This window comes from Rhinolophus hipposideros, assembly GCF_964194185.1.
Source record: "Rhinolophus hipposideros genome assembly, chromosome: 8".
Lineage (NCBI taxonomy): Eukaryota > Metazoa > Chordata > Mammalia > Chiroptera > Rhinolophidae > Rhinolophus > Rhinolophus hipposideros.
This window is the reverse complement of record NC_138054.1, coordinates 27,023,516-27,037,657: the sequence shown is the minus strand read 5'-3', so window position 1 is coordinate 27,037,657 and position 14,142 is coordinate 27,023,516. Positions and strand designations below refer to the sequence as shown.

The window sequence follows — 14,142 nt, the reverse complement described above, 5'->3', positions numbered from 1 at the left end:
TAGCAATAAAGTATTTTCAAATTAAGGCACGTACATTTTCTAGACATAATGCTATTGCACAATTAATAGACTGTAGTATAGTATAAACATAATTTTTATATGCACTGGGAAACCAAAATATACATATGGCTCACTTTATTGTGATATTTGCTTTATTGCGGTGGTCTAGAACTGAACCTGCAGTATCTCTGAGGTATGCCCATAATCATTGGTATAGAAATCTACATATGCAATGCAAAGTTTTAAAAGAAGAGCTAGCTAGAAGAACAAAAGCAGAGAAAACTTGATATATCCAAAAAAGAGGCAGAAAGTCAAAAGAAAAAATAACTGAGGAAAAAAGAAACAAGCAATAATTATGCTAACTAGAAAACATACAGCAAGTCCGAACATATCAATAATTATAGTAAATGTGAATGAGTTTAATTACTCAGTTAAAAGAATTCTGAGATTGGATAAAGAAACTGACAAAATCTAGCTATATGTTATCTATACAAGTTATATTAACAATAAAACAGTATGAAAACTTTAAGAATAAAAAGATATGCTAAGTAAAACAAGTATAGTAATATTAATATTAGACAAAATAGAAATTAAAAGCAAAAAGCATTTATTTGATAGGACAGTTAGTTGGCTATCTAACCAGCTGCAGCAGTGAAGATGAGACAGGACGAGAAAAGTAACATGGACATATTGGCCAATTAGGCCTATAGTACTTAACAAATGTCTAAACCAGCAGTTTAAGTACAATTCCTTTTATGTACAATCCTACAAAGACAATTTCCTTATGACTTTTTCCTTTGTTTACTGCATAACCCGTCCTAAACTTTTATAGTCATTCTCACAAGTCACAGCTAATTAGACAGTACGTTACTCTTCTGTTTACTGTGTACTTGTACCTTTTTTGTCTGTTTTTCCAACTATAACTGGTGGTATGTACTATATTCCTTTGAACTACTTGACGTTACATTTCTAGATCCATTATTTAATCTTGCTATAATTTTCCTCTTCTAGTATAATAAATTTCTCTCAATAAAACGGTACATGAAATATGAGTGATAACACACTTTGAATAACACAATTAGCAAACTCTTCTTAATGACAAAATATACAGCTTAGTGCCTAGGAAACACACTGTTTGTTTTTATTCATTTACAATTCACATAGAACAATCATAAAAATTAATCATTTATTAAGCCACAAATAAAATCACACTAAATATTATAAAGCACATTCTCTAATTCCAATGCAATAAAATTAGAAATTAACAATAAAAGGATGACTTTTTAAAAAATTACTTTAAAATTTTAAACCACGATTTTAAATAATTCTTACAGAGGAAATTAAAACTAAAATTATAAACTATTTAGAAAGAATAGAAACACATTTAGAAAATCTATAGAACAATGTCAAAGAGGTACTTACTAGAAAATTTGTAGTCTTAAATGTTTTATAGAAAATAAGAAAAACAAAATAAGTGGAGCAAATATACAATTAAAAAGAAGAAAGTAGGAGGAAGAAAATAAAGTCAAAATCAGCTATTACTGAAATAGAAAATAATAGAAAGCAAAAGATAAAATACCTGAAATGAATAGAACTATTAAACAGGGTCAATACGTAAAAATAAATGGCTTGAAAAGATCAAAATATAGAAACCTCTTGCAGGTCTGATTAAGAAAAAGAGGTGACACAAATAATGTTACAACTTAGAAAGGAAACATTTCATATTCAGAATAAATTTTTCACATATGGAGAACAAAACTTTATGCTATAAAAACTAACAAGTTAGATAAAATGAATATCTCAGAAACATATAAATTAAGAAAAATTCATTCAATAAAAGTTAGAAAACCTATAAAGAACAAAGAATATAGAAGAAATTGTAGAGAATCCCAACTTGCAGATCCAGTGACACTGGTGAACTAAAATGGGTTGCTGGTTCTCTACCCTGAACCCAAACCTGTTTTTACAAATAAGTGAGAAGGAGGTTGATGGATCCAGAACCTAATTCAAAAAGTGTGAGAAATTCCCTGATGGTGAAACACTGGAAACCTGACCACTAAGAACAATAAGACAAGGATGTTTGCTCTATTTCTGAAACAGAGAACAATATACTAAAGGTTCCATTTACAAGTAAAGGAAAACAGAGTTGTTACTAGAAATCAAGAGAATAACTATTAGAAATCACTCTTTATAGATAATATGATTTTCTATCCAGGAAATTCCAGGAAAACAACTGAACTACTAGCACCGTGTTTCCCTGAAAATAAGACCTAGCCAGAAAATCAGCTCTAATGTGTCTTTTGGAGCAAAAATTAATATAAGACCCGGCCTCATTTTAATATAACATAAACCTGGGTATAATATAATGTAATATTAGTATAATACTGTGTCTTATATGATATATAAGACCAGGTCTTATATTAATTTTTGCTCCAAAAGACACATTAGAGCTGATGGTCCGGCTAGGTCTTATTTTCAGGGAAACATGGTATTATTAAGAGAGTTCAGTGAGATAGACAAAACAACCAAATTCAATATACCATCGATGATTGATTATATAATGCAATGTGATTCAATGTAAAAAAGGACTCTCCTCATAATATCAAACTCCATAAAATACCAAGAAATAAACCTATCAAGAAATACAAAACCTAAACAATGAATTATAAACTAACACAGAAAAACAAAGACTGAATTGATGGAGAGAGAGACCTATTCCTCGGTAGAAAGATTTCAGAACTGTAAAAAGAGGATTTCTTCCATGAACTAAACTAAAGCCAATTTCAACAGGTCTTTTTATAAACCTTGATGAACTGATTCTAAAGTTCATAAGGATCTAAAGTTGATAATGATCATACGGAAAAAAATGCAGGAATAGCCAAAACTTTTTTTAAAGAACGATAAGAAGGGACTTGCCCTACTATACAATAAAACATGCAATAACAGAATAGCAAGTAAAATAATGTGGTATTGTCACAGCAACAAAACAGACTAAGTATGCAGAATCAGACCTTTAGGAATTTAAGTTTATGAGAAAGTGGCAAAGAGAGAAAGACAAAATACTTATCAAATACTCCTATCTTTCAGGGACAAAATATGATTAAATTTTTAACTCATACCATACATAAAAATTAACCCCAAATGCCTTACAAAAAGCCTGCAGGTAAAAAATAAAATGATTTTAAAGTATTAGAAGAAATGACAAGGAAAGTCCTATGATCTTAGGATGCATGGCAGAGACCAACATTCTTACTCTCTTTCCTTCTTAATAGCAGAATACCAGTCTTAATCTAGGCCCATATCACCAGACATTTCCCAGTATCCTTTGCACTTAAGTGTTGCCATGTAACTGGGTGCAAAAGTGTTATCTGGGATTTCCAAGGCGTCTACTGAAAAGAGAGGATACGCCAATGTAATGGCAGAAGCTCTAGCAGTGATTTTGGACAATGAAGTGACCTTGAAATAGAAGTCATGTGTGGAATGGTAGAACAGAAAGATAGGAACCCAATTACTGACACCATGAAGCCACCATATCTACCTTTGACTATCTACTTTGACTTGTCTATACTTGAGAGAAAAGTAGCTATCTTATTTAAGCTATTGTTAATTCATTTTATTACTGTTTTATGTAGTTGAACTTCATCTTAAGAAATACAGAATATAAAAGACCTTCCTAACAAGACAAAAACCTAGAAGTCATAAAGAAAAGACTAAAATGTATGATTTTATAGCAATTTAAAACTTCTATATAAAACCCAATAATATGCATATATATATATATATTCCCTCCTAATAATCAGGGATTCGCTAATTTTAAAATATAATTTTTTACTCATTACTTTGACAAAAGTTCAAAGACATAAAACAAGTATTGGGAGGACATATGGAAACAGTCATTCTGTTAACACTGTGGGTGGGAATTATAAATCAGAGAAGCCTTTTCAAAGGCAATTTGACATTATACATTAAATCTTTTCATGTAGTATATGCCTTTTTCACCCAGAAATCCTTGAAAAATATGGTGCAAATATGAGGAAGTTCATTTCAGCACCATTTATACTAGCAAAAATTTGTAAACCATCTAACTCTTTGTCAATAAAGGAATGGTTAGAAATTATAATATATTCATACTATAGAATACATTGCTATTAAAATATACATTGCTATTAAAATAAATACGGTTGACATGTGTACATACTGATATCTTCTACAAAGAATCTTCTATATAGTATGAGCTTGCTTATATAGTAGGTATTACATAAGTTTATTGGCACACCTATATGTACTAAATAAACAGAAAGGAAATAGGAAGAATGCACAGCACACTACTGATAATAGTTACTTCTGGGGAAGAAGGAAAGGGAGTCAAGGGAGACTACTTTTTGCTTTACAAATTTTATTTTTGACTCTTTAAAAATGAATCCATGCCTTACTTATATAATATAATAACAAGAAACAAATGGCTAAGAAAAGAAATCACTGATTTGGAAATATATCCCATGAGTTCATTGAAAAACACCAGTTAAAGAAAACAGAGCTAGTGCTGAAGATGAAAGACTTGGGAATTAAAGTTATAAAAAACAAAAAATAGCCTTAAAGTAAAGGGCAAAAACTTGAAGGATAAAAATTTTAAATTAAGAAGATTAACATCTGAAATTCAGCAAAGTAACAGGGATATGCAGGAGACATGAATGTGGTTACTATTAGACATCATCACCCACCAAAAGATTGTACATTTTGAATTAAGAAAACCCCACACACATTCTCTCTCCCTGGCCAGCTGAAGCAGATTCACAAAGGTGGGAATAACAATGAGAAACTAAATTATGGTATGTATAAAAACAATTATAAAGCCATCAATTACAAATTTTAAATTAATCAAAAGAATGTATGATCCAACTTAAGGCAAGGTAAATGAAAGCATTAAAATTGCAAACAGAGAATTTTGAAGATGCTCATGGAAGAACACTTTGATTTGACTCAATAGTTGATGAAACAGAGTATATCAGAAAAAACATGGAGAGAATCAATGGTTCTAGTTCTAGTTCAATTCTCAGTATAGCCTATAACATAACCTTGGGCAAGTCACAACTTATCTGGGCATCACTTAGTTCATTTGTAAAATGAGAGGATTGGGTTATATGATCTCGAAGTTCTCTATAGTCTCTAAGGAATTGGAATTTCTAGAGAAATACAGCTAAGAAACTGAACAGAACATTAACTTCTGTTATCCAAGCTATTGATCGACCTGATGAGTTGTATACAACAGTGAGAATTTTGTTTCTGAGATATCAAGGTATTTAGGAGGTAAAATTCAATGAGATGTCAGGAAGTATCCCAGAGAAAGAGTGACTTCCTCTAAGGAGGAAAAAGAAATTTTTTGGCTAACTGGCTTAATTGAGCCACATAAAAAAATCATTTTCACCTCAAATCACCTCATTTAATCAAAATGCTTACCCCTAAGATCTAAATATTCAGAAAACCAAGCACTTGGTTGGCATAGTATAACACTGCGCTTGTGATTGTAAATTGAATAAAAATCACTACAAGTTATAATGTAACTTGTTTACTCTTCCAATTACTACTCCTCTATACAAATTTCCCATTCCTGGCAGATTAGTCATCCCATTGCCATATATGCATTCATTCACTCATATTTTTGTCCTCCCAGAATGTCAGTATCATTCAACAGACATTTATTGCATGTGTTTTCCTACTGTCCATTATTTTCATATGCATGGTTCTCATTCAAGCTAACTCGAAAACTCTTGATGATGAAAATTATATCTTCTATCATATACTTTGCCTCAGCAGAACACACTCTCAATAAATGTTTGTTGATTAAAAATAATTCACAGATCATCTATTTTAATTAAAGTCTGAGAGTTTTAGAAATTAATTTCACATCTATATCTTGACTCACTTTTACATAAATATGTTCTTTTTCGTATTAAGAAAAACAAATTTAAAATAAGTTTGAAAACTAAAATAATATTTCATAAATATGAATCATGAACAAGTAGTCAATATTTTAAGACATTTAACGATTAACTATCTTTACCAATTTACTTTCATTTCTCTTGTTTTAATTCTTCCTCCCATTGGAAATCTGTAAATAGAAACACAAATCAAAACTTTTATTATTGTTACTTATTTTAACTAAATAAAACCTTTTAAAAATTATTTAAAATACATTTAATTTCTGTACCTGATAGTTATCCGATTTGGATCTTTGTTCAAAGTATTTAGAGTTTTCTTTTCATTTATCCTTAATTGTACATCTAGAAATTCCTTGCAGCTGGCTATCATTGTGACCTATAAAATTTCAGTATTTATCCATTTAATTATGTCCATTCTTTACTTCTGTTCTCTCATGTGCTTTCTCTGTATTTATTTTTCATGCAGCCTTGGGACATCAGTTTTATCATTTAGCATAATAGTTAAAAATTTGCTTTATACATTTTGCTTCTTTAGGGATCCATTCATTCGTTCATTTACTAACAAATGTTTACAAACACTTGTTATATGCCAGACATTGTGCTAGACATTGGGACTAAGATTGTAAAGATGAACATGATAAAATTTAAAGTATTCTGCCTTGTGTGTACCACAGAGTAAGCCCTCACTAAATGTAGCTCTCAGTACTACTACTATTAATTATATGATTATTTACCCTTCTATATTTTGCAAATCATTAGCTCTATTGAGGTTAACCTTGTAATGGAAAGAATGCTTTAGATATTAAGAAATTTGTATTCTAGAGCCTAGTTCTGCTAGATAACTCTGTATTTTGGATTCTCACATCTATAAAATGAAACTAATACCTTTTCTAATTCTCTTACACACTTACTGAACTCAAAATCAGATGAGTTAGTGTTAACATTAGGGATTTTCTACTCTTGATTTCTTCTTAGTTAATAATATTTACATGTAAATAAAGCCTTCTTTTCATCAATTTTTGTGCAATTTTTGTATAACAATCTTATCAATATAACTTAGATATTTCAAATAAAAATTAATGGTTTAAATTTGAGAATAAATATAAATATCTTATTTCATATTTATGTCTCCAGAAGAAGGGAGAAAGCACCAATATAGTTACCAGGTACCAACAACATGACTGGTTCTATTCACTGTTGCAGCTGCAAACTTGCTCCCACTGTTGATATCTTAGTATAACCTGTTTTTACCCCGATTTTCTCCAGAATCAGTTCTTTATTCTGTTCTAGCACCAATACTATTCTATTACTACAATTAATTGTTATTCGGTTTCAGAAGACTTAGGGAAGAGTTGCAAGTATGTGACATATGTGTCCCTCACTGTCCCTCACTCATGGCAGACTTTCCTAATATATCATGCCACATCAGCTTGGGATCTTTCTCGACATATTGCACTTGGTAGCCATTACCAAGGTAATTGTCATTATCATGTCCGTTGAAAGGTAGCTGCCATCCCTACTTTGTGTATGTATATAAATTTTCTTACCCTCATACAGAAATACTGCTGAAAATATATTTTAAGGATTAATATTCCATATCTCATGATCAAATATATATAAGGAAGAAACATAAGTTCTATTAGAAATGCCCTCTTTTCTATTCATTCATTCCTAAATTACATGAGATATACAAATTAGTTGTTTCCTCAATATCATTTTATACTATATTATGTATTTATTTTCTAGTGAAAAATTTAATTTACCAGATCCGATAAAGTTTCTTTTCCACTGATTGTACAAAATTTCTTCACTGTCTCAAATGTAATATAATACCAAGCCATCAATCTTCCTGTCTCTGTGGAAAAAGACAGAAAAATGAACATTCACCCCACCAGCTGAAACAACTTGCTTTTTTAGGGGTTTAACTTCTATTCTGTGTCTACAATGACTTCAGGTACAAAAGACACACCAGGAAATCTAGAAGCCACAGTCTCTGAACTTATAGGTTGGCTAGAGAGATAACCACATGTGAAATAGCTAGACTAGAGAACAAAATCCAGTTAATAATATTTACGTATACAAACTTAAATACAGAGGAAATTAAACCTAAGAGAATGGTCAGTGTGGGATGGCCTAATAGAAATAATGGATCTTGAGCAGGATTTAAAAGTAACTAATATACAATGGAATACTACTCTGCCATATGAAAAGATGAAATCATTCCATTTGTGACAACCTGGATAGATCTTGAGATTGTTATACTAAGTGAAATAAGATAGAAAAAGCTGAGAAACCATATGATTTCACTGATATGAGGGATATAAAACTGAAAACAATGAAGGAACAAGACAAATGAAGAAACAAAAACTCAGACACACACAATAGTTTAGTAGTTACCAGAGGGTAAAGGGGTGGGGGGGTGGTGGTAGATGAGGGTAAAAGGGATCAAATATATGGTGATGGAAGGAAAACTGACTCTGGGCTGTGAACACACAACATGATATATAGATGATGTAATACATAATTGTACACCTGAAATCTATGTAGCTTTAGTAACAATTGTCACCCCAATAAACTTTAATTTTTTAAAAAAGTAACTAATATGCCTTGGCACAAAGGAAATAAAGCCTTTATAACCTCAGGAAAAATCAAGACTTGCTTAGCAAAAGTTTAAAAGACTATCATTAGAATACTGTAATGAGAGATATGGCTTGATAGAGATTATGAGTTTAGGTCAAATTAACCTGCTTCAGATCCTTGCTCTACCACTTATTAAGTAAGTGATCATATGCAGGTTACTTTACCAGTTTTTTAATATAACACAGGAAGAACAGAAGTACCTATCTCATATGTTTATTGTGAAGATTAAATACAATTAATACATGTAGAGTACTTACACAGTGTCAACATTAAATAAATGTTGCTTACTTTTATTATCAAAACATTAGTAATGATAGACTACAGAGGCCCTGAAAAGAGCCTTGAAATGCTATTAAAGGAGTTTAGATTTTGAGTTTGATTTGTAAAATAATAGAGGACCACTTAAAATTCTTGAGCAATATTTTAATTAAATTGGAGCTTGAAAATAAATTGTTTTAGAAATAGAACATTGAGTTGGTTGAGGGTAGCGGCGTAGGTAGAATGGGGATAAGTACTTGATGAAGTGGAATTCATTGAAAAGGTTACCGGTTTCAATTTTAAGTTGTCAAAAACATTACAAAAAATTTCAAGCCTTGTGAACACACAGAAAACAGCTGGGAAGAGGAAACGCATACTGCTTCTCAAGGAAAGGGCTACCATTTAAGTATGTACTACAGGTTTTGCTGAAGAAGGGATGAATTTGACATTCCATCAGTCTTAGATATTCCATCGTACAGTAAACAGAACTAAGAATTAAAAATAGAGAAGTAGCCAAGCCAGTTTAAAAGCCACTTTCTAAATTAGGAGCCTGGCAAATATGTCCAGTCAAACTGTGGGTAATGCAGTGGTTCATAGAAGGGAGCTTCTGAGAGCCGTGTGTGAGATATCAAGAATATGGTTACCCAGGGAACTAATACATTAAACTCTAAGGTATATTTAAAGATGCTCCTCCTATCCTAGGTGTTTATAAATTAATACAGGCTATCTCCTGCTAAAGAAAATGAAAGGTTTTGATAAAAGACTTTATACTAGCTGGCTTTTTAGTAAAGACAAAGGTTTCCTTGGTAAGGTATAAAAATAACCTAGAAAGAAGCCATGAAGGAAGTGAGCCAAGGTAGAAGGAATGGGAAGAATTAAAAAAATATATGCAAGTGAAGAGAAGAAATAAAGAGGCAACTTGCTATCAATATACCTGTTGAATGAGGAATATTCTCATACTAGCAAATTGAGGATATTTCAAAGTAAAAGTCATAGTGTTGTGGGGTGATGGTGCAAGTAGAGGCCATAAGAATGCATCTCTCTCATCTCCTACTGCAAACAGTGGCTCACTGATGGCCCCAGCTGCTATGCTCTGAATCCATCACCATGTTCACACTGAGATCACACGTCTCATGAGATGCCCCAAACAAATGACTGAGTATGGCAGGAATATTAAGGTAGGCCAGTAAGACAAGGGACTTCTTGGATGGGAAACTTTGACTTGAAGATTCCCCAACAGCTTTGCCAAATGGTCTTAGGACTACAAATTCTCCTTCTTTTCCACCCTCCCTTCCTCCTCCTTTCCTCCCCTCTTCTTTACCGAGGTAAGATCTGCAACCCAGTTTAGTAACTTTCCCAGCCTCTTGCAGTTATCAGTCATTTTCAGGATGTTAGTCCTTCTTAAATTTGCACAAACTAAGACTTGGCCTTTTGAGCCCTTCTCCTATACACGTTAGCAGGCAGAATAACTAAAAACCTCAACAAGAATGTAAGTGTATGAATGAAAATACCTAGATACTTGAGTATTATAATCAGAAATTTAAAAAGCAAAACAATATGAAGCGGAATTACAACATATGGACTAAGAGACTACACACGGAGGAGTGGCCATTTTAATGTGACCACAGTGGTCACATCAACTGTCTCCTTCTGGGGGACACTGGCCCCATGCCATCGAGCGGCTGCACCACATGCACATCTACCCCATCGTCATCTTCATCCACTACAAGAGCGTTAAACACATCAAGGAGCAGAAAGACCCCATCTCTGAGACAAGGTGACTCAGAGACATTCTGGCTCAGAAGATTGAACGGGAGTAAGTTGGTACTTCACAGGGGTCGTCCAGGGAGGAGCCCTGTTGGGCATTCGTACTCAGTTCTTGGCAAAGGTCAATCAAGAAAAAATAAAGTCCTGTGGATTCCAGCCTGCCCACTATGAAAAAACGCTGTGCTGTGAAATGACGGCAGCTGTTGGCCAGTGTCAATACCTGGTTCAGCTCCTTAGTAACTAAAAACTCAAGTCTGTCTGTATATAAACATGAAGGGGAAGGATCCATGAAGGAGGACTCCAGTAGCACCTCCTTTGAGACAGAGAGCTGCAGACAAATGGGATCCGGTCCAGTCCAGCAAACTGTCTTCCTCTCACACGTGTGCTTTAAGACAAAACAAAAACACGAAAGACTGATAGAGGGGTTCATCACCAACCTTTCTTTAGCTGGCTGATCAGAGATGCTGCAAAGAGAACCTTTCAGTTCACAAGTTGACAAGCCTTTTCTAAGTATTTGGTTGTTTATGTTTACCTGAACGACCTCATGTTGTCAGTGCCCAGCCTGTCCCTCTGTCAATCCCCTTGTGTTTCTCTGGTGTTTTGTTCCTGTTTTCAGGAAAACTCTGGAGCCTCACTGGCGCTGTAGAAGGTACTTGTTGGTGGGCCAGAGCTCTGACAAGCTTTCTCCTCCTCAATGGCACCTCTCCTGGAAGGACATGGCAACTGCAGATGCTTAGCCATCTGTGGGGCAGAACCAGTGCCTTCGTGGGACCAACTTGCCAGCGACAGTGTTTTCTCCTTCTGTGCCCCTCCGGCACCAGGGAAGGCGACTTTGGCAGTCGTACAAACTCATCTCTCAGACTTCCCCTCATGCCTTCCAGGTCCTCTCATTTCCTTTCCATCTGTGTTTATCCTTTCAGCACTCTATCTGGTCTGTCGGAGTCTCGTGGGTTCATGATTACACAATTCGTTCCAGGCAGGGTATTAAGCTAGGGCTGATGCATGTCCTTGGGTCCTCTTTATGTTCTGTAAATAGTGATGGCCTTTATCAGTGCAATGTTTGCACAGTAGTTCTTAAACTCTGTAGAGTGGGCAGACACATCAGCTCTTTTGGGCAGATACGTTAGTTCTTTTGGATATGAAAACATTCATATTTCAAACTTTGAGAGTCTCCAGGAAGCATGATGATTAGTGTTGTCTCTGTCAAAAATCTAAAGAGAGTGGGACCTTAGAGTCTTGGCTATAGCACTCACGGCATGAATAGTATTCCATGCGGATGTCTTCGTTCAAGTTTTTTATTTTTTGTACTTCTGATGCTGGATGTCTCTGGCTGAAGGTTTGATGTGGTTCCTCCCTACACTGTGCACCCTATTAATATAACGTACTGTACTGGGTTCCATATAAATGTCACTGGGGTAGGCATTTATTAATATTGTATTTTAATACTGTTCCTAAGATCTCATTTTACTAGTGAGAAACCTTTGATTTCATTTTATTCTTTGTAATTCTAGACACTAAATTGTAGGTTAGCCATAGTGACATTTTTTAAAATGGGATATATTTTCTTGCACAGTTGTTCAAAAAGAGACATGTTTCAGTGTTCAATGCTGCCCTTTGTTTTACAGGTACGGGTTTTCTAGTTCAGACAAGTAAGACAAACTGTAGGCTGTCTTGAGGTCTTACTCGCATGCTCTCTGGGCTTTTTCTGAGTGTTGTAGACACAGCGAGACTGTGACAGTACAGTGTGCCCCGGTACTATTCTGACAGACTGGGATTTTCTGTACTAAAACCTTACTTTGTTTCAAAAAGTAAACAGACATTAGTACAATAAATAAAGGTCAATTTCTGTAAAAAACAAAAAAAGGACTAAGAATTTAAATACAAAAGATAAATACTGAAAGAAAATATTAGCAATATGAAGGAACAAGAAATCATAAAAAAAAGAATTAATTAGAAATACTATGTAAGGAACTTCCACCTACACCAATGGCATGCTAAGTAATTATGAACCAACCCTCCTGCCTAAAGCAACTAAAATAGCTAAATGAAATATAAAAAGTATCTTTTATAAGGCATCAAAGAACTAACAAGGTATTTATCTAGAAGAGGGCTTATACTGGGCCATGAAACAAGTCTCAACAAATTTCAAAAGATTGGAATCATACAAAAAAATGTTATTTGATCACAAAGCAGCTATATCAAATATCAAGAGAAACAACAAAAAGCTAGAAAAAAAAAGTAACTAGAAAATCATGATATACACAGAAATCAAGAACTATTATTGTCAATAATCCATAGGTCAAAGAAGAAATCATAATGGAAATTAATATAACAAACTGATTTATAATGAAAATATTACAAATTAAAGCTAATAAAAATTCTTAGCCTTAAATATATAATAATCCTGTATGCTTTCATAAATATGTATTTCCTATAAATGTACAGTATATGCATTCCTATAAAATCTTGCATTCTGTAAAAATGCATACTAAATATAATAGGGCTTATGGAAAAAAGTCCTATTGAAGCAAACAACTGAAAAATCCACGCAACCTTATAACAAGAACACTAACCTAAATAATAATTGTAATAAAAATATGAGCACAGTTGTACAGTTGTGGCCAAATGGTTATGGCTATGGACTAGAAAAATACTAGCATAGTTAAAAAGACATGTTAAATTCCTCATAAAGTTATACATACATAACACTTCATGTTTTTGTGTGTGTGTGTGTGTTTTTATGTAGGTTGATGGTGTAATAAGAGGCTCCTTAGTTATAAACACAAAGGACAAAAATGCCCAAAGATTGGGCATTGCATAATATGTACTTTCAAGGCACAATACAAGGCCAACCTGGGCCCAGAAGAGGATCGGGTAAGAGCATCGTGTACAGTACTGTATTCCTTTGAGAATTCAGCTATGTTCAGCCAGACACGTTTATTTTATGTTAAGCTGCTGTGATGGCTTATTTTATGAATCACCTTAACTGGGCCATAGGGTGTCCAGGTATATGGTCAAACATTATTCTGGGTATGTCTGGAAGGATGTTTCTGGATGAGATTAACACTTGAGTTGGTAGACTGAGTAAAGCACATTAACTTTCCTAATATGAGTGGACACCATCCAATCTCTTGAAGGCCTGAATAGAACCAAAATGCTGACCCTCTTGGAAGGGAGTTTTAACTCCTTTAACTGCTCCTGCCTGACTGCCTTGAGCTGGGATACGGGTCTTTTTCCGTCTTTGGACTAGAACTGAAATATCTCTCCTTGGGTCTCAACCTTGCCAGCTTTTAGACTGGAACTTACACCACTGCCTTTCCTGATTTTCAGGCCTTCAGACTCAAACTGGAACAGCACTGTTGGGACTCCTGGTTCTCCAGCTTGATGCCTGCAGATATTGGAACTCCTAAGCCTCCATAATCATATGAGCCAATTCCTTACAATAAATCTTTCTCTCTTTCTCTCCCTCTGTATGTGTATGACATATTTATATATACACATCCTGTTTGTTCTATTTCTCTGGAGAACTATGTATAAT

At 33.9% G+C, this 14,142-nt stretch overlaps 1 protein-coding gene across 1 annotated transcript in view; it reads right to left on the bottom strand.

Annotated features, from left to right (window-relative positions):
- HFM1 (helicase for meiosis 1) overlaps window positions 1-14,142 on the bottom strand; it is a 108,239-nt gene that overhangs the window by 43,656 nt on the left and 50,441 nt on the right. Inside the window, exons 20-22 of the mRNA XM_081057708.1 lie at window positions 7,703-7,794; window positions 6,209-6,315; window positions 6,062-6,109 (exon numbers count right to left, since the gene is read on the bottom strand). Of these exons, the coding sequence (XP_080913834.1) occupies window positions 6,062-6,109; window positions 6,209-6,315; window positions 7,703-7,794 (247 nt within the window). The remainder of the gene's footprint in view (window positions 1-6,061; window positions 6,110-6,208; window positions 6,316-7,702; window positions 7,795-14,142) is intronic.